The 20,825-nt window shown below is 38.4% G+C and overlaps 1 protein-coding gene across 3 annotated transcripts in view; it reads left to right on the top strand.

The window, feature by feature from the left end:
- Positions 1–18,262, top strand: part of LOC117433413 (signal transducer and activator of transcription 5B-like) — a 58,810-nt gene extending 40,548 nt beyond the window's left edge. For all 3 annotated transcript variants that reach the window (XM_034055654.3, XM_034055653.3, XM_059006710.1), the window contains 18 exons: positions 2,947–3,084; positions 3,382–3,538; positions 4,012–4,101; positions 6,693–6,867; positions 7,658–7,788; positions 8,007–8,158; positions 8,826–8,981; positions 10,150–10,329; positions 11,015–11,102; positions 11,475–11,597; positions 11,779–11,871; positions 12,481–12,687; positions 13,051–13,145; positions 13,526–13,668; positions 13,828–13,983; positions 14,086–14,137; positions 14,953–15,057; positions 16,624–18,262. In XM_034055654.3, coding sequence (XP_033911545.1) covers positions 2,957–3,084; positions 3,382–3,538; positions 4,012–4,101; positions 6,693–6,867; positions 7,658–7,788; positions 8,007–8,158; positions 8,826–8,981; positions 10,150–10,329; positions 11,015–11,102; positions 11,475–11,597; positions 11,779–11,871; positions 12,481–12,687; positions 13,051–13,145; positions 13,526–13,668; positions 13,828–13,983; positions 14,086–14,137; positions 14,953–15,057; positions 16,624–16,750 — 2,358 coding nt within the window. In that variant the 5' untranslated portion in view covers positions 2,947–2,956 and the 3' untranslated portion in view covers positions 16,751–18,262. The remainder of the gene's footprint in view (positions 1–2,946; positions 3,085–3,381; positions 3,539–4,011; positions 4,102–6,692; positions 6,868–7,657; positions 7,789–8,006; positions 8,159–8,825; positions 8,982–10,149; positions 10,330–11,014; positions 11,103–11,474; positions 11,598–11,778; positions 11,872–12,480; positions 12,688–13,050; positions 13,146–13,525; positions 13,669–13,827; positions 13,984–14,085; positions 14,138–14,952; positions 15,058–16,623) is intronic.
- The last annotated feature ends 2,563 nt before the right edge of the window (positions 18,263–20,825 follow it).

Here is a 20,825-nt window from a genome sequence, read left to right as displayed (position 1 = left end):
TAAAGATGCTAAAAACGATGACAAATCACCCCTAAAGATCAGGCCAGTGAGTTTGGCAATAGCCTACCAGATGACAAAGAAACTAATATTTATACTATTTAGTTTTTTATTATTTCTACACAGAAGTATTTGTAATGTTTGATTGCTGGCACTTGTGAGTGTGCATCTTCCTTAATTTAAAAGTGTACAATAAATACTTTCTGCGTTAACTGTTATTCAGTAGTGTTTTTGTGTTATGTTATATATTATTTAACTACACAGGTTTACAATGCATCAGGATACTATAAATGATGACATTTAAAAAAAAAAATATATATATATATATATATATATTGAAAATCCATGCTAGAGCCACATTAAACAGTTCAACGTTTAGTGAAATGCTACACAGTTTTAAACTTTGAAACATTAAAACAGCTTAAGCCTTAAATGTTACTCAGTTTGCATGTTGTTATTATTATTATTATTATTATTATTTATTTCTTAGCAGACGTCCTTATCCAGGGCGACTTACAATTGTTACAATGTATTACATTATTTTTTACATACAATTACCCATTTATACAGTTGGGTTGGAGCAATCTAGGTAAAGTACCTTGCTCAAGGGTACAGCAGCAGTGTCCCCCACCTGGGATTGAACCCACGACCCTCCGGTCAAGAGTCCAGAGCCCTAACCACTACTCCACGCTGCTGCCCTGTCTCACTTTACTTCATTTGCAAAACAAAAACAAAAACAAAACAAAAACAAAAACTGGTGATAAGGTTGTAACAAAGACAAAGAAGCAGAGGAAAACATTTCCTGGTAAAGACCTAATTTAAATTAATTAAATAAATCTCCCAGTCCATTATTTTGCAAGGAATATATTTGCTCATAACCATAGTGATTCATACGAAGCTCATTTATCCTGCCATGCCTACATTTGCAAAGATAAATTTGTTTAAATAATTGTTATACACTATAAAACTGAACTGCTGCTTCCTGTACCTAGCTCTTTTTTTTATTGCACCTTTGTATGTCATTGATTGTTTTATTGTTAGTCATTGCCTTTCTGCATGCTTTAAAATAGGACCAAACGTAAAATACCAACACCCAAAACAAATAAAAACATGTGAGAATATTATGCTAATTCAAAGCAAGGAAATGTTACAGCTGCACTCCAGTATAGCATGTATAGTCTATCAATTGCCTCTAATTCAGTGTGTTACCCCCTACAGTATAAACCTTACTCGGGTTATCTAGGGACACAAGTCTTGTCCTCTATTGAACTGCACTGGCTCTATTGCTTGTGTTACAAAGTGTCATGCTGTATAAGATCACTTGACCTACAGTAAAGGGTCACAGTAGAAGGAGAGAGGACAGACTGTGCACCAATCATGCAGTGCATGGAAATGGTTAGAATCTTTTTATTAAATGTTACAAGGATACAACAATAGGAACTGACACAATGTCTGGGTTTTATATATATATATCAAGCCTCAAAAGAAACTTAGCAGTGTTATAACCCATTTATTTTCGAAAACAAATAAGGTGTGTAAATGATGGACATTGACAGAATGTTTTTGGTTTCTCAATCATTCATCCTTGACCATGACACACTTGGGTGACTATGACTGAAGCATATGCACTTAATCACCTAATTAGTGAGACAGTTGATTGGACACTGGATATGGAGCGATTTCAGCCGTTGAATTGCAAGCTTGAATAAAAGCAATATAGAAAATAACAGAATAAAAAACGATATGCCACGTCTGTCAAGAGAGCAGCACCTTCGTGCAATCGGCATGTTGGAGGCTGGACTAGGGCAGCATACTGTGGCTCGCTGTCTTGGGTGCTCACAGCCAGCAATTTCAAACCTGGTGAGACTGTATAACCATACACACTCTGTCAATGACAGGCCACAAACTGGGAGACCAAGAGTCACAATACCTACCCAACATCGACAGATCATTTTGCAGCATCTTTGTGATGTCAATTATTAATCTGTACAATAAAAAGTCACTGCACCTGCTCTAAAAGAGAGTTTGTCATTTTTCGATCAAATATAAGTGATACGTTTCTTTTGATGCTCAAATATAAGTGATAAGTTTCTTTTGATGCTTAGTATATACAGGATACCTCCTACTGGTATCTCCTTTAGGTTGTCAAGATGGTAGCTAGCTTTGTTAATAAGCCTTGTTAGCATGGCCTTTTGTCAGTTGTTATTATTATTATTTATTTCTTAGCAGACACCCTTATCCAGGGCGACTTACAATTGTTACAAGATATCACATTATATTTACATACAATTAACCATTTATACAGTTGGGTTTTTACTGGAGCAATCTAGGTAAAGTACCTTGATCAACTGGCAATGTCTTTTTGAAGAACGTCATCTAAGACAGTGCCAAAGAGCTCCCTGTTTGATTGTGATCACGTAGGGTTAAGCCGTGCTGTTCTACTGTACATGCAAGATGTGCAACAAAGGGTTTGATTGTGAAAAGCCACTAGATGAAAATCTAGTATACCGTATTTCAAATCAATTTTAGACCACCAGACGAGATTCTTTGGGTGAGAAGTGAAAACTATATTTAAAGGAGGCATGCAGGTTCTGTATATGGATAATAACATTCTGTAATGAATTGAAATGTTGTTAAGTAATGAGATCAGATTTTTCCATGAGCTGGTAAGTACAGTATTGTCAAGTATCCGGAAGACTATAAAGAAATTAACCGGACCACTACCCAATAACAGTGGTATAAGTAAAGTGTTTTTTTTAACCTGCGTTAGTTTGGACTGTATAGGCTAGCGAGGTTCATGACTTGCTGGCTTCAACCCCTCTGTAGTTACTTGATGTTCTGTATTGTCACGGTAAAGGTGTGTGTGTGTTTGTTGCTGTTGTGCTGCTTTGGTGCAGTATTACAGCTGCTTTATTTTCGGATTGTTTCTCTTGTCACCTCTCTCTGCAGGGTGTAGAAGATGGCAGTGTGGATCCAAGCCCAGCAGCTGCAGGGGGAGGCCTTGCACCAAATGCAGTCTCTGTATGGGCAGCACTTTCCCATAGAGGTTCGCCATTACCTATCGCAGTGGATTGAAAGTCAAACATGGTAGGTAACAATGGAAGTTACTAGTGAGCTAGGAACTGATCTGCGTGCAAATCTGTCTGCCACAAATGTAATGGGTTTGGTGTTCTCAGTCTAGTCCGCAGTGGTCCACAAAACCAATTCAGATTGTGTCTCTATTGACCTATATGTTTTTGTAGACTAGACTGTAACGTATTGATTGTGCAAAATACACAAAGAATCTAGGACATGGTATGCTTTTTCGCAATGCTGAAGGCTGTGGTTTGGGGATTTTGGCTGGAGATGTATGTTACTAACTAACATACTTATTTATGCTTGAAGGGACTCGATCGATCTGGAAAATCCCCAGGAAGAATTTCGAGCAAAACGCCTGCTGGAAAGTTTGGTGCAGGAGCTGCAGAAGAAAGCTGAACACCAAGTTGGGGAGGATGGTTTTCTACTGAAAATCAAACTAGGGCACTACGCCAATCAACTGAAGGTTTGTTACTTGGCACTAGCATTGTTATTAATCCTTTTCAGACATGTTCGGTGAGACAGATTTTTGCCAAATATTGCAACTCCCTATTGAAAATAAGTGTGTTTTCATGAACAATGCAGTTCTTTCTTTCTTATTTTTTTTTTAGTAAAGCAAAACCATCGTTGTGTTCACTCCTTTGTCTTGATGTATTAGCTTTAAGAGAATGTGTTTTACTTTAGCACGATAGGCTTTATAATGACCAATGCTAGATTATAGGTGAGCTACAGTCATTACCATATATAACAGATTAATGTTTAGCATGCTATTTCCCCATGTAGAAAGTAGCACAATAAGAATTTGGCTCTCCCCAATGAATCACATACAAATAGTGGCTGTGTCTTGTTTAGAGATGCATTATTTTTATAAGTCTGTGCCCGGTAAAACCTGTACAGGGTACTGTAAGTATTTAATTCAGACAGACCTTGTTTTTCTAGAGCACCTATGACCGATGTCCGTTGGAGCTGGTTAGATGTATAAAACACATTCTCTACACTGAGCAGAGACTTGTACGGGAAGCAAATGATGTAAGTATTTCTTATTTATACAGTGTTTGTTTGTATGTGTGTCCTCATTATTATTTCTTATATGTAAGGTATGCAATTTAAACTATATGGTTTTAGATTAACACATTTCTAATAACTTACAGTACCAGAAGCAACTTTAACATAGTTTTGTGATACTACTAATGTGGTTGGAAAAACCCAACAGTTTTTAGTTTATGAGCCATTTTAGTTTAAGACAGATACCATAGTAAGGCTCTATCAATTACATGGGCATTAGGTGTGCAAAATCCAATTACCAAATGAACAATCAATTGAAGTGGCATAAACAACTCAAAGTGTTGAATCAGTGAATTATTTTTTACTGATTCAACACATTATTGCTGATCTCTTACGGAGATACTGAGTGTAATTCATTGAATTTGCATCCGTTATATGAAAATCCAGTCTTGCTCTATGCACCCAATTCAGCAGTTTTTAAAGATCCTCATCGTTTTCTGCTAAAATTATATTTAAAGAACTAAAGACTTCCTTTAATTTATAATTAAAAGGAAGAGAATGGCAGCTTTTTTATATATATATATATATATATATATATATATATATATATATATATATATATATATATATATATATATATATATATATACAGTACTGTGCAAAAGTTTTAGGCAGGTGTGAAAAAATGCTGTAAAGTAAGAATGCTTTCAAAAATAGACATGTTAATAGTTTATATTTATCAATTAACAAAATGCAAAGTGAGTGAACAGAAGAAACATCTACATCAAATCAATATTTGGTGTGACCACCCTTTGCCTTCAAAACAGCATCAATTCTTCTAGGTACACTTGCACACAGGAACTCGGCAGGTAGGTTGGCCCAAACATCTTGGAGAACTAACCACAGTTCTTCTGTGGATTTAGGCAGCCTCAGTTGCTTCTCTCTCTTCATGTAATCCCAGACAGACTCGATGATGTTGAGATCAGGGCTCTGTGGGGGCCATACCATCACTTCCAGAACTCCTTGTTCTTCTTTACGCTGAAGATAGTTCTTAATGACTTTCGCTGTATGTTTGGGGTCGTTGTCATGCTGCAGAATAAATTTGGGGCCAATCAGATGCCTCCCTGATGGTATTGCATGATGGATAAGTATCTGCCTGTACTTCTCAGCATTGAGGAGACCATTAATTCTGACCAAATCCCCAACTCCATTTGCAGAAATGCAGCCCCAAACTTGCAAGGAACCTCCACCATGCTTCACTGTTGCCTGCAGACACTCATTCGTGTACCGCTCTCCAGCCCTTCGGCGAACAAACTGCCTTCTGCTACAGCCAAATATTTCAAATTTTGACTCATCAGTCCAGAGCACCTGCTGCCATTTTTCTGCACCCCAGTTCCTGTGTTTTCGTGCATAGTTGAGTCGCTTGGCCTTGTTTCCACGTCGGAGGTATGGCTTTTTGGCCGCAAGTCTTCCATGAAGGCCACTTCTGACCAGACTTCTCCGGACAGTAGATGGGTGTACCAGGGTCCCACTGTTTTCTGCCAATTCTGAGCTGATGGCACTGCTGGACATCTTCCGATTGCGAAGGGAAGTAAGCATGATGTGTCTTTCATCTGCTGCAGTAAGTTTCCTTGGCCGACCACTGCATCTACGGTCCTCAACGTTGCCCGTTTCTTTGTGCTTCTTCAAGAGCTTGGACAGCACATCTGGAAACCCCTGTCTGCCTTGAAATTTCTGCCTGGGAGAGACCTTGCTGATGCAGTATAAATACCTTGTGTCTTGTTGCTGTGCTCAGTCTTGCCATGGTGTATGACTTTTGACAGTAAACTGTCTTCAGGAACCTCACCTTGTTAGCTGAGTTTGGCTGTTCCTCACCCAGTTTTATTCCTCCTACACAGCTGTTTCTGTTTCAGTTAATGATTGTGTTTCAACCTACATATTGAATTGATGATCATTAGCACCTGTTTGGTATAATTGTTTAATCATACACCTGACTATATGCCTACAAAATCCCTGACTTTGTGCAAGTGTACCTAGAAGAATTGATGCTGTTTTGAAGGCAAAGGGTGGTCACACCAAATATGGATTTGATTTAGATTTTTCTTCCGTTCACTCACTTTGCATTTAGTTAATTGATAAATATAATCTATCTATTTTTGAAAGCATTCTTACTTTACAGCATTTTTTCACACCTGTCTAAAACTTTTGCACAGTACTGTATATATATAGATTATGCTTTATTAAAAGGCAGATATTGACCTAAACCTTCAAAAGAAAATAAAAAGGTTTTATTTTTCAGAGGATCTATGCTTATAAGATGATTTTAAAATGCTTTAGCTACCGTAGATTTAAAACAAAGATATATATATATATATATATATATATATATATATATATATATATATATATATATATATATATATATATATATATATATATAATATTGAGATTCCAACACACTGGCTTGACCCTAACCTTACATTTTAACACAGTGAGATATCATATATTATTTGCATTCAAGGCTCAAACTATAATACAATCAGCCAAATATGTTCCTGTTTAAATCTTATGATTATCAGGTCTTGTAGAAAAGTAGCACTTTATCCTGTTTTCAGTCTAGCTCCCCAGGTGGAGGTCTACTAGACAGCATGTCTCAGAAACACCTCCAGATCAACCAGACCTTCGAGGAGTTGCGTATGATGACCCAAGACACTGAGAATGACCTGCGCAAGCTGCAGCACAACCAGGAGTACTTCATCATTCAGTACCAGGAGAGCCTGCGCATACAGGGTGAGTTACACACATTAGTGAGTGGTGTTCTCTTTATCAGAGAGAAGGATTCAAATGAAGTAAAAGGCTTTGAAATTTTCCCCCTTTTTTGTCCTTTTCGAGACCATATTTCTGTCAATATCGTGAGGCAGAGTACAGTATTGACATGGGAAAGGCATTCCGATAATGTGTCTGTTTCTCTGGTCCCAATGATGGATGTGTGGCACATTGTTAATCTGTAAGCAGTGAAACGGCATGCACTGGTCTGCTGTTATTGCTGTGAGCTACCTTTCTGCTTGATGTAACAGCAGACTGGGAGCGCATACTCCAGAACTAGGGAGCCCAATGCCTAGTTTCCATCTGATATCTGGGACTGACTTTTAAAACAATTTAGAATTAAGTCGTCTTCTACATCACAAGCATATCGAGATGAAATCGGTTTCAAATGGGACCCCTGTCAGCCCCTGTTAGGATTGCGGGATGGCAGAACTCAGTCTCTCCAAATATCCAATGACCGTGATCTTTAACTTTTACACTGTATTTAGTGCTAAAATAACAAACAAGAAGTCTTTTTTTATAGTGTCTTCAAATACGGCATCTGCACAAGGATACCAGGCTTATCTTATCAAATTGGGGCTGGCACCTTTTCCATCTGCAATCTACAATCCAAACAGCACGCTTCCATGAAGACAATGAAAGTAGTCAAAACGTTTGCCATTGAATTCAAGGTTCTTTGTTACCTAATAACTGTCCAATGCAGAAAAATGCAGGAGGCTGGTTTTAAATGTGACTGTTTGCCTCTGCTCCCCAGCTCAGCTGTCCAGCCTCTCAACGCTCCCTCCCGCTGACCGTCTCTTGAGAGAACCCGCTCTACAGACCAAAAGAGCCACTGTGGAGGCCTGGTTAACAAGGGAAGCTAATACACTACAAAAATACAGACTGGTAAGTACTGTGTGCGGTGTCTTAAAAGAATGCATATGCGTATTGTAGTTTTAAAAGTTTTGAAGTTTGCCTAAAAGTTTTGTCAAATATATACATCTCAGCCAGAGATGTAACTATTTCAAATTCAGTAAGTCTGAAGAACCTCACTACTAGCTTCAGTGGTACGTTTTGGATCACATTTTGATATCTTGTCTGCTTGCTTGGCTCACGCCACGCAGGATCTAGCTGAGAAGCACCAGAAGACGCTGCAGTTGCTCCACAAGCAGCAGACGATCATCCTGGACGACGAGCTGATCCAGTGGAAACGGCGGCAGCAACTGGCAGGCAACGGGGGACCTCCTGAGGGAGGCCTGGATGTGGTGCAGTCCTGGTGGGTATCTCAAGACGACTTACAGTTGTTACAAAGTATCACATTACAAAATACAAAATATCACATTACAGATAGGAACAGTTATAAAATACAATAAAATCAGTAGTAAGTAAGAGCAAATTCAAATGAGAGAAAAAAAACAAAAACAAACAGTAAATAGCCTTATACAGTGTATAAGGCTGGGCCTGCTTAGTAGGGGATCTCCATGGAAATTCAGGGGCTCGAAGTGATCTTCGTGGCTCAGCAGGGGAAACGCTTCCCTTTGGAGATCTAGTACCAAGCATGTTTCCAAGAATAACAGCAGCATTGAAGGGGTTATAGCAAATAAACTAAGTCTGTAAATATCACCTGCTGCGCACTTAACCTGAGGGAACACAAAGCCACTTTGCTGGGTGGAACTTGGTTTCAGGAGAATAGGTTTCAGGCCACTGCGTGGCACACCAGGGGAGACTCATGTTTGATTACAGCAAAGTTGCTTCAGACCAAGTCTCCTGGTCTCCTGGAACCAGGTTTCAAGCCACTGTTCCTGAAAAAGTGGCTCTGTGTTCCCTCGACTTTAGATTCACCATGTAGATTTCACATTTGCAGTTTTTAAAGAGGTTTAAAGCAAACATGTACGTTGCTCAGGCTAACTGCTCTTTGCCCTTGATCTGGCTTTCTCTGTTAGGTGTGAGAAGCTGGCGGAGACGAATTGGCAGAACCGACAACAGATCAGGAGAGCAGAACACCTACGACAGCAGCTGCCCATTCCGGGCCCAATAGAAGAATTACTTACGGATCTCAACAAGCAAATCACAGACATTATATCCGCGCTCGTGACCAGGTTTGTGCTGCCTTCTGATCTTCCGTTTCACAGAGAGAGAATAAGGTTCCAAAAGAATACCGAGTTGTTGGGAACCTGCGTATCCCAAATTAACATCTTTTACATCCTCGATCTGAACAAAATAATAAATTTGCTCTGGCCAATTGAATAAGTATAAACAGGAGTCTGGATGAAGGTGAGTTTATTCCCAGTATTCCCAGAATTCGATATTGCCCAAGCAAGGAACAACCAATGGGTCAATCGGCCTCTTTTCATTGTGAGAAGATATACAATTCAAAGATCAAGGTTACTAATATATACTATTGTTTTATATCAGGCAGCATTACCATAGTACAGCTGTGCTAAAACACTTTAGAATATAAACCTTACACCAGCCTTGTATCAAGCCAGTCAACCAATTGTTTAATCATCATTTCATTGTTTGTGTGGCCAGTTATACTGGCTGTAAATGTATGCTGATTGAAGCCGCTGCTAATTGAGTCACAGGTCCACAGGGATCATTGTTTCTTAGAATCAGTGACACATAAATCAGAAGTAAGGTCGGTTGTTGTTATTAGTTGTGAAATAAGACAAGCCACTGTGCTGAATGCGTTTTAATCCCACTGCGAAAGTAGATGGGACCATAAAAAAATGGCGCTTGTGATAGCCTTGCATAGAAAACGTGTAGGGTAGAAAGCAGCATTTGTTTGGTATAATTCACTTTTTTGGATGAGCAAGTACCTGTAAAGCTGCTGATAGTATTGGGTCAGTATTTTTTTATTTTATTTTTTTACACAATGCAGTGAGCATTACCTGCGTGGATAATGAAGAAATGGCCCGCACAGAAAGTTGTATTGCTTGTTTTTTGTGTAGACCCTGTTTTGGAAAAGCACATGCAAATTTGATTAAACCATCCATTCCAGTTTTTTTTCACAAAGCGCGCAGTAATACACATCTTGTCTAGTTACCTGTACACTGTGGCTTATGAAACACATAGTAAAACCTGGAATGCCTTATTTGTCTATTTGTACTGTTAACATATGTCAGAGTGACATAGTTTTTTCAGATTTGCATATGCATTCAGTGGCATGCTATTGAACAAGCTGGTGTTGATCTTTCTAATGGTACACATTCTTACAGCGTGTTCTCGCCAGGAATGTAATGTTACAGTATGTTTGTTTTGGAACAGCACCTTTATTATTGAGAAGCAGCCCCCCCAGGTGTTGAAAACGCAGACGAAGTTTGCCGCTACAGTGCGCTTGCTGGTTGGAGGGAAGTTAAATGTCCACATGAACCCGCCCCAGGTGAAAGCCACGATAATCAGCGAACAGCAAGCCAAGGGCCTTTTGAAAAAGGAGAACACCAGGAAGTAAGGATTTCCCTTTATGTTCCACCTGTGCTCAGACATTCTGTTACAAATATGCATGACTGACACACTGCAGCTGGAGTGTGCATCATTATTATTATTATTAATTTCTTACCCGACGCCCTTATCCAGGGCGACTTACAATTGTTACAAGATATCACATTATTTTTACATACAATTAACCATTTATACAGTTGGTTTTTTTAACTGGAGCAATCTAGGTAAAGTACCTTGCTCAAGGGTACAGCAGCAGTGTCCCCCACCTGGGATTGAACCCACGACCCTCTGGTCAAGAGTCCAGAGCCCTAACCACTACTCCACACTGCTGCCCACACCCTTGTTGCACCTTGCCTTTTCTTTTCCAGGTATTGGTGGCTGCCTGTATGTGTTGTAAAATAACTGGAAGCAGTGGATAACATTGACCATCCCTTTTAAAAACCTGGAAATAATGGTAGCCTTGTTAAAGTAATCAAGCACCAGGGGTTCTTTTTTTGCCACATAAAAAAAAAGATGTCCTGACAATTTTAAAGGGGGTGTCATTTCCATTAGAACTAATAGATTGAGATTTGTACCTCTGGAAAGTCGGAAGTGGTTCTTTTTTTTTACTTCTGCTATTCCTTTTTTTTCATTCAGCTAAAGTACATGCAGAACAGATCAAACCAAGCTATAATCTTCTTCTTTGTTTTAGTGACAGTAGTGGAGAGATCCTAAATAATAACTGTGTAATGGAATATCACCAAGCCACTGGAACCCTGAGTGCCCACTTTAGAAATATGGTGAGTTGTGTGTTTTGATTATGATAGCAGACCTTCCTTTAGGACCTTCAACCACAGCTTGTAGTTGTAGGAGCATGCTTGTTTTGGATCTCAGACTGAAGTAGGGGCAAACATTTTGATAGGGCAGAGGAAACTTGTGTGTGTACCTGTAGCTACTTTTTTTCTGTTGTTTAGTGTAAACAGACTAAACAGGAATTTAATTTAAAAATTGCACGTGATTCAGGGGGGGGCGGGGGGGACCCGAGGGGATGGGGGATGGACACTGTAGCATGCAAGACCATTTTTATCCAAAAGCGAGGATGGTCGCCTGCGACAGCTATAGCTTGGAATGGTGTATTCTGTGTTTTCAAGCTGTTTTCTTTTCTTTGCCAGTCCCTGAAAAGGATCAAGCGCTCAGATCGGCGTGGAGCAGAGTCTGTAACAGAAGAGAAGTTCACAATCCTTTTCGAGTCACAGTTTAGTGTTGGTGGAAATGAGCTCATGTTTCAAGTAAAGGTACGGATTGACTTGTTTGGTGGGGGTGAAAAATAAGGTTGAGCTGTCATTTCTAATTTTATGTTTAATGTAATAATGTATGTTATCTGAATGATTGGTTTTGTAACTTGGTAAGTAATTAATAATCAGGATTTTTTTTTTTTTTTTTACTTCTTTTCTGTAACCTTTTCTCTCCCTCTAGACGTTATCACTTCCTGTAGTAGTAATAGTACATGGAAGCCAAGACAACAATGCTACAGCCACAGTTCTCTGGGATAATGCATTTGCTGAGCCGGTGAGTTTCAATTACTATTTATTTATTTGTTTATTTATTTATTTATTTTTAAACTAGAAATAAATAACTGTACTGCAAAATAGCTTTTGTTCCTTAGCAGTTGTCACCCATTACACTTTACAGCATATGTCAGGAAATAGTTTGCATTTATCTTTTCATTTTTAGCAGTACATTTTATTCATTTTATTTTATAATTTTTTTTTTTTATTATTTTATATACCGCTCATCCGAGTATGTTGGAACTTGGGCATTCCTTCAGGATATCTTAAACAAGATAATTATATTCTACTACATGACCTTTTGCTGCTGATTTCTTGACATAATGAAAACTACATCTTTTAATATATCTTCAATACACTTTTTTTCTAACATACCCTTTTAACCCCAATGAAGACTCTGTAATGCGAACCAGTTTTGATATAACTATGTATGGACAACTATTTGGAGACGCTATTCCACAAACTCTTGCTCTGTGCGAAGATCATACCTCTTTGAATATGAATACGGCCTTTGTAGCATAGATGCCGAGCTCTGCCTAAAAAAAAATAAAAACACGCTCTTCATTTGAAGTGTTGAATCTTGTTACAGCTCTCCTTTGTCGCTCCGCAGGGACGGGTGCCGTTCACTGTTCCTGACAAAGTGCTTTGGCCGCAGCTCTGCGAGGCTCTCAACATGAAGTTCAAGGCGGAGGTACAGAGTACCAGGGGCCTGTCGGAGGAAAACCTGGTGTTCCTGGCACAGAAAGCCTTCAGCAGCTCTAGCATCAACCCAGAGGAGTACCGCAGCTTGACCATGACCTGGTCTCAGTTCAATAGGGTGAGGCTTTCCGATGTGCCGACAAAGGGAGGAGGTTAAGAACATAAACCACGGACTTGCAGTAGCATCTCTGAAATATCACAGCAATCCAAACTGACGTGTTTTTCTTCTTTAGAATGTGGTTGTCATTACATCCTGCAGATTTTTTTTTTTTTTAAAGCTCTCTTTCTAAAGCTCTACTTTGGTATCATAAATGTTAATTTTAGTAATTAAAAACCATCAGTAAACTTTTTTTTTTACTGGCGGATGTACTTTTCATCTATAAAGTCAAATCTGTGTATGAATTATCACACAAAAGGGGAACATCATCTCTTTAACGACACTGAATGGTGTTTTTATTTATTTTTATTTTTTTAAATATAGGAAAGTTTACCTGGCCGGAACTTCACATTTTGGCAGTGGTTTGATGGAGTCATGGAACTCACAAAGAAGCACCTGAAACCTCATTGGAACGATGGGTGATTAAAACCTTTCAATTTATTTTCAAAAGAGAGTTTTCGTCTGTACAGAGCATGTTAATCAACTCGACCTTCCTAACTTCCCACACTGTGGGAAATTAAAAAAGCAAGCCTGCCCACATTTCCTGTCTCTATGTTGTTTGCAGTCATTGTGAGTGGTTCTGAATTTGGTGGCTCCAGTTGTTATTTTTCTCTTTTTACTTGGCTTATAAACTTGCTTTGAAGTTCTTTGAGAATTCCAAACACTTAACAGATTTAGCAGACTTCCTTGTTCCATTCAAACCGTGTGCCGCTTGCTGGACAGGGGGGTCTTGGTACTGACCAGTGCACTAAAACTACATATTAACGCATTAAAGTGTGACCTCTGTCTCCTGATGCAGAGCCATCCTGGGGTTTGTGAACAAGCAGCAGGCGCAGGACATGCTCATGTCGAAGCCGAACGGCACGTTTCTGCTGCGGTTCAGTGACTCGGAGATTGGCGGCATAACGATTGCCTGGGTGGCGGAGAATCCCAATAAAGTCGGTAGGTTTGGCTTATTTGCTTGACTTGGCACTGTTGTTTGTATGAGAGAATGGTTGTAATGGAAAGTTTTGCTTGGTATTGTGCCATCTTGTGGATCAGTTCTGTATAGGGTTACTCGTGGAAAACTGATGTTATTGTTATTTATTTTCTTGTTTTCAGGTGAGAGGATGGTCTGGAATTTAATGCCGTACACAACCAAAGATTTCTCTATCCGATCTTTGGCAGACCGTATAAGTGACCTGAATCACCTGCTGTTTCTATATCCTGACAGACCGAAGGACGAAGTGTTCTCAAAGTACTACACCCCTCCTCTGTGTAAGCCTAGTTATCTGTTTCCAGCTATTGTCAACAGTGTAATGTTTTGTCACAGTCGTGTTATTTTAAATGACTAAAACACAACTTTTCTTTCCTTTGCAGCTAAAGCAGTGGATGGATACGTAAAGCCACAGATCAAACAAGTAGTACCTGAGTAAGCTGACCGCTCTGTCCAATTCTTGACCGGTTTAAATATATAGAAGCAATGCACTTGGTCACTAGCTGCAAGACTGGGAGTCTGAATTCAGTCAAATCTATGCTTACACAGCCAAAGCCTATTACTGTGTTTGAGTAGCACGTGGCAAAATGCATCACCATTTTTGTGAACTGTTCCATGGTTTCAACTCGCTTTGCAATTGCATTGACATCTATAGCAGTAGGCTGATTTTCTTTTCATTTACCAGTAACTTGACGTGTCAAATTACAAAATGCTGTCAACAGAGCTGAGGATAAGCAACGAAAGATATGCATTAATTTTGTTAGTGTTGGTTTTAAAATGGCTTACTATAGCAGCCTTTTCTCGTTCACTATACTTTAAGATCATCTATGCTGCTTGAGCTCCTAATAAAGCTCCTTCTAATTTAAAATAGATAGTCATTAGCTGCTCTGTGAGGCAATGGCCCTGGAGTTTCATTAACATTAATGTGCTTTTTCTCCCTTTTAATTGCCTCTTCTGTATTCCCCTCTATCTCTGTTATTGCCTTTGCTAGTCAACGCTCCAGGCTCCAGTCTCCTCTGTCCGTTTAAACAGGGGCATTAATTCTGTTAGGATCGTCTTCTGTCTGTGTTGAAAATTCAATTGTGTACCCATTGCGTTTGAATTAGGATCTGCCATTATCCCTGTACTTTTAAAATGCCAATTGCCCATTACCGTTTAATTGAATATGTTCCTGCGTCAATATCCTGCACTTCTTAATGTGACCGAGTGAATTTATACACTCAACCATTTTTTTTTTTTTTTTGCTCTAGGTTTGCCACAGCCTCTTCAGATTCTGCAAGCGGAAATCAGTACATGGATCAAGCCTCTTCACCATCTGTAAGCCATACACACACATACGGCTTGTATCCACCAAGGTAGGTAATCCTGCTTGTACGGCTGTAGCTAGCCATCCTTTTGGAGAAAAAACTATTTGGTATTATTTGGATCATAGTCTATGAAACACTCCCAAAAATGCTACACTATATCCTAGCCGATCCATCTGTTCTGAATGTCTCCTGCTAGACATTGTAAATGTCACAGCCGTTCGTTTGCCCCTTTTAAATTATGACCCAGGACACCAGAAATAGCTTTTTAAGCGCTGACGCGCTATTTTTAATAACCAAACAAAAAACGAAAACAAACACCTAGCTCTACTTGAGCAATAACTACAAAACAGGGACCTGAACTAACTTGCAGGAAGGCTAAGCTGTTTACCTGCCATTTAAAACAAACCACACAGATCAGAAAGGTTTTTACACTAGCTTTTTCTTTTTACATTTGAGCACACTATCAAGCTTCTATACACACCAGCAACCCTGAACAGCCTGGCTGCTTCCTTTTATATACCCTGCACCTGGCTGTAATTTACAATGATCACCAGGTGCAGGGGATAATTACTAATAAAACAATTAAACTATGCATACGCACATGTTTTATGCAGGGAGGATATTAACCCCCTCCCTGCTGTGTTACAACATCTTAATCATTTTCCATTCCAAATCTAAATTCCTAACCTGCAGTTTAAAGTATTTTATTTTCAATGCGCATAATAGTCCTTAAAAAAAAAAAAAAAAGAAAAATCACTTTAGTTTCCTAATTAGTACACTGAAGAAGGCAGTAGAAACATCTGTACATGTGACTTTTTTATTATTATTATTTTTCAACCTTAAAACAACATCTGTATACCAACACTTGAATGATCTGTAGTACAAAAAACTATGTGCTTTTGGTCTGAGGTAAAAAGGGTTGTTGCAAACAGGATCTCTTACTCAATCTAGATGAAAGTTTTTTGTCATGTATGATTGATTCCCTCTTGTTATAGCTATAATAAACTGTACACTAATATCTACAAAATGTTGTAGCCTGAAATTATATATAATCTCAAGCACAATAGAAAGAAAGAAACGCTGATGTACTGATATACGGGTAAGTTAGCTGGGTTGAGTTGAGTGGGGGACGGAGGGGGGTGATGCTGGGACGCAGCATCACCGTCGAGCCCTCTTGAGGTGTCGTGGGCTAGTCGACGAAACACCGAGGAAGGAAGGTGCCCACTTGAAGACCCCAGAGATGTACCCTACTTAGCTCAATCCAGACGGTTGTCATGCTGATGCGCTGGGGAGACCGCACTGTGGTTGATCCCCGGAGCCAGCATCACAGCCGTTGTGTGCTGATGCGCCAGGGAGGCAAAGTAAGCTTCAGCCAAACAACACCAGGCAGAAGGTTATCTACATCATCATATGGAAGGAAATGCAAATAGAGACACAGGTGGATCACATTACTGTAAAGCTACGTCTTAGTTGGTGCTCATCTTGGCGAGAGCTGAGTTCAAATCAGCATGAAGTTTTAACACCTACTCTCATGTATAATATATATAATGCCTATTGCAATCCCTGGTTTTGCTCCAAACTAAATGAGCGAACCCCTCTAATCTTATTCCCCAGCGCTGACTCAATAATGGATGGAGATGGTGACTTTGACCTGGATGATACAATGGATGTAGCGAGACATGTGGAAGAGCTGCTACGTAGGCCAATGGAAAGTCAATGGATCGGACACACCCAATCGTGACCTCTTACTCTCCCCAAAAGAAAATCGGCAACATTTTCTGATGGTTTAATTCCATAGATTTTTTTTTTGTTTGTTTTTGTTTTTATTTGGTTTTGTTTTGTTTTTGTTTTTTAAAGAACTATAATGTGAAATGTTAATAATGGTTGTGAATCAAATATTTTTTTGAGCATGATAATGCAATGCAATTATTCTTTTTTTTTTGTTTGGAAATGTCTCGTTATTTCCTTGCAAAACAAATAACGCTGCAGTTTATACTACTTGGAGATATATAGCTTATTATATTGTAAAAAGGCTAAATGTTATTTGCATGGTTTTGTTATTTTTTTTCTGCTGTTTTTCATTCAGTGAGAGAGAGAAAAACCTACTGTGCAAAATCAGAAACAGTTGATTCGACTGAATGGTTCACCGAAGTTCTCTGCTGCAGATATTCAATTCACTGCCCTTTTACAAATAAGAAAAAAAAACATTGTTTGTTTTTTCTTTATGAAATTCATGTAGGTTTTGTTGTTTTTGATATTAGTTACAAATGTTTAAATGTTTCTGTGTGGGTTCTGTGTTTTAAAGTAGTGTTAATGGTATGTTAAAGCTACATGGGGAAAAGGTGCACCACATCCACTTAGTGGACTGGACGCGATATGAAGCAGGGTTCAAAATCCAATACAGGCTTCACTTTTATCAGATTTCTGGGCACAAAGGGTTGGGTCAGGGGGAAGGGGGGGGGGGGGGGGGTGTACTGTTGTGCCCAAATTTATTAGATGTAACATCTCCCTCTTTTTGTGTTTATGTTATTTTACGGAATTGAGAAATGCTGTATATGTTACCGTTAAATACGTATGTGAGACATCTGTTTAAGATGCTTGACATGGCAGAATGAAGCAGCAAATAATCCACGCCCCCCCATAACCAACAAAACAAGCCAACTAGCAACTAAATTAATTCCTGATTTTTTTCAGGTTATCATGAAAAAGCCATAAAGATCTCAGGAATGTGACTGATTTGCAGATTACCGTATCATGGGGATTGTAACATACAGTGTTAGGGAGTTTTTAAAAAAATATATATATTTAATATTTTTAAAATATTGCTATTTTAGTACCATGTATATCTATTGCATATTGTTCTAATCACGACGCACTCAAAAAGCCACCATCCCCTATTTCTGAATTGCATTTTCTTTTTTTAAATGCCATGTAGAAGAATGTGACGATCGCATCAGAAAGACTGGTACAAAGCTTTAGTTTAATTTTGAATGTATGCTAAAATAAATGTACATTGTCTACATAAGAGTTGGATTTTTCCTCCCTTATACAGTTACTACGATACAATAATTAAACCGGGAAAGTTATTATTATTATTTTTATTTTTTTTGCTGTTTTTTTTTTCTCACCTAATACATTGTGTAATTTGAATTAGGTGAAGTTCTGTTTTAAGTATGTTTTCTTGTGTTTGGTTTGGTTTGCTTCTTGCTTTTGCACCAAGATGAAGCAATTGGAATAAAGTTTTCTAAAATAATTCTATCTGTAAATTGCAGGATATGTGTCTGATTTATAGTTCTTAATTACTAAACTGGATGTGACGCGCCTGTACGCAGCGTTTATAGCAACCATTTATTTATGGCTTGCAAATTTTTTAAAAAAAGTTTTCAATACAGTGTTGATATGACATTGAAGTCATAATATGGTGTTAAAAAAAAAAATGTAAACACAGCTTTTTATTTTGTTGAAAGTTTAAGCTGCTCTAAAACATGTTCTAAAAGTTTGATTAGTATTGAAATACAACAGTGCTTATCCAAAAACTTTTAAGAAACTTTGTTATAATGCTACAGCAGTACTGTTGTGGACAGATGCGCAATGACTCTCGAAGGTATTGGAATCCCATTTAATTCGACTTTTTGTAAAATGTTCAAATGTAAAAAGTGAATACTGAGGCCACTGAAAGTGATTGTATCATACAAAAATAAAATTACATCTTGCCCGTTGTGCACTTTCGTTCTCTCATATTGCACTCAAATGTGCAGTTTTGAAAGCAACATGCATTTTCAATTTAAAAGAAACCTGATATTTGGTACTACACTTGATTAAAGAGATGCTTTCTGGTAGTGCTGCGCTTCCTTGGTCGTTTCGCCTGGAGAGTGAAATTGTCCCCACCCCATCAACGCCTTCTTTCCTGTCATTAACCAACCAGCTGCTTCTCCTAATGACTGACATGCTTTCAGCCAGTAACAAACTTTGACACTAGACACTGCTGTGGTGAAACAACTCGAGCATAACAGACTTTCTAAAGGCATGGAAACAGTGAACTTTTTTTTTAACCTAGCTACAATACAGTATGTGTGTCTTTCAAAACTGCTTATTTTAAACATTTAACAAATGGCAAGAAAGATGTAAGGAATTATTTTTGTGTTGTGTGTTTTTTTTTTTTTTTTTTTAAATTATTTTAACTATTGAATGGCAAGGTGTTTAATAACTTGGCTAGCAACTTAATCAGCAACCTGACAATGACCAGATAAAAACAAACCTATAATTCAATATCGCCACCTTCTGGAAGAGAAGCAAACTGTATCGAACTAATACAAGCTCTGATTCATGTTGAATGAGAGCTCCAAAAAAAGGCTAAAATTAGAAGTGTTCAATCCCCAGTCTCAAGATCTTTTTGTGGTAAGGCCTTTATAGAAGACTTTATTTTTAAATAATAATAAAATCACTATTCTTTGTTTGTAATTTCTCATAGTTTCCAAATATTTTGTGTAAGACAAATACAGCGCTGGATTCTTGCAAAATGATGAACTTGAAGAACAATTACAAGAAAGGTCAACATTTTGAATTGAAAGCAAGTCATTTATAAGACACTTCCACTTCATGCACCAATGTGGAAAAACAGGTCACTTACTCTGTTGTGCTGTGTCTTGTTTCATTCTCTGTAGACCTTATCAGGTTTATTAAGTGCTAATGTCTGAACTTCTTAAACTTGAAAGCCTCTTTTGAACTGAGGCAGAAAGAGCAGGGCTTCGGGCAGGCTTCCTGTAGGCTGATGTTGAGCGGCTCCAACGTGTGCTACCAGGAAGGAGAATTTACCAGTATGCCAGTTTCGTTATCATTTTTCTGGGAAAAACTAAAACTTCAGTCACAGGAAAAGCATTAAGTAAAGGTCTGAGCAGTTTGCTAAGTACTCCTAACTCTGTTAGGGATTTTCCGTCCTGTAAAGATAATTGGCTTGGATAATCCTGATATTTCTTGTTTGTGTGCACTATAGTTATGACGTGGGGAAGGGGCTACTTTCTGCTTACACTTTATTCCATCCTTGCTATCTGAGGACAGCTGATGCAAACATGTATGCTGTAAGGACAGGTCTTATCTCTGCTTCAGCTTAATGAAAGTGCTTAATTAATGCTGAGTGACCTGATCATTTTAACGCATGCTTTAAGAAAAACTCTGTAATTTTAAAGCTTTTATTTTTGGTTTGCATCAAAACAAAAAGTGCTTATATTTACTGCCAAAATATTTGAACACTGGCCTATGATATATGTATTTTAACCTGTTACAGAGAAGCAATATTTGTTATGGATTTGTCTCCTACTGTTCTGCTAGCTATGTAAAAAAAATAATAATAATCTTGAAAAATCTAATCCAACTCTAGTATGTTTCTTTTGATAAACTAAAGGAAACAGGACAGCATCTTACTGAATTAAAGAAGGCATTATTATTATTATTATTATTATTATTATTATTATTATTAGCAGACGCCCTTATCCATGGCGACCAAATTGTTACAAAATATCACAGTACAAAGTATCACATTATAAAATATCACATTACAGACGAGAGCAGTTATAAGGTACAGCAAAATCAGCAGACAATAAGATAAAATTAAAATAAGAGCAAAATAAGTCCAGTATAGTGGAGAGTTGTGAGGTTTACAGATGCTGTCTGAACAGGTGTGTCTTGAGGAGGCGTCGGAAGTTGGTCAGGGACTGGGCAGGTCGTTCCACCATTGAGGGGCGAGGGAGGAGAAGGAACGGGCTCTGGAAGCGGGGGAGGCGATAGGGGGTGTGGCGAGAAATGATAGTCTGAAGATA

The sequence above is a fragment of the Acipenser ruthenus genome, chromosome 33 (genome assembly GCF_902713425.1).
Source record: "Acipenser ruthenus chromosome 33, fAciRut3.2 maternal haplotype, whole genome shotgun sequence".
NCBI lineage: Eukaryota > Metazoa > Chordata > Actinopteri > Acipenseriformes > Acipenseridae > Acipenser > Acipenser ruthenus.
This window is presented reverse-complemented; position numbering and strand designations above follow the sequence as displayed.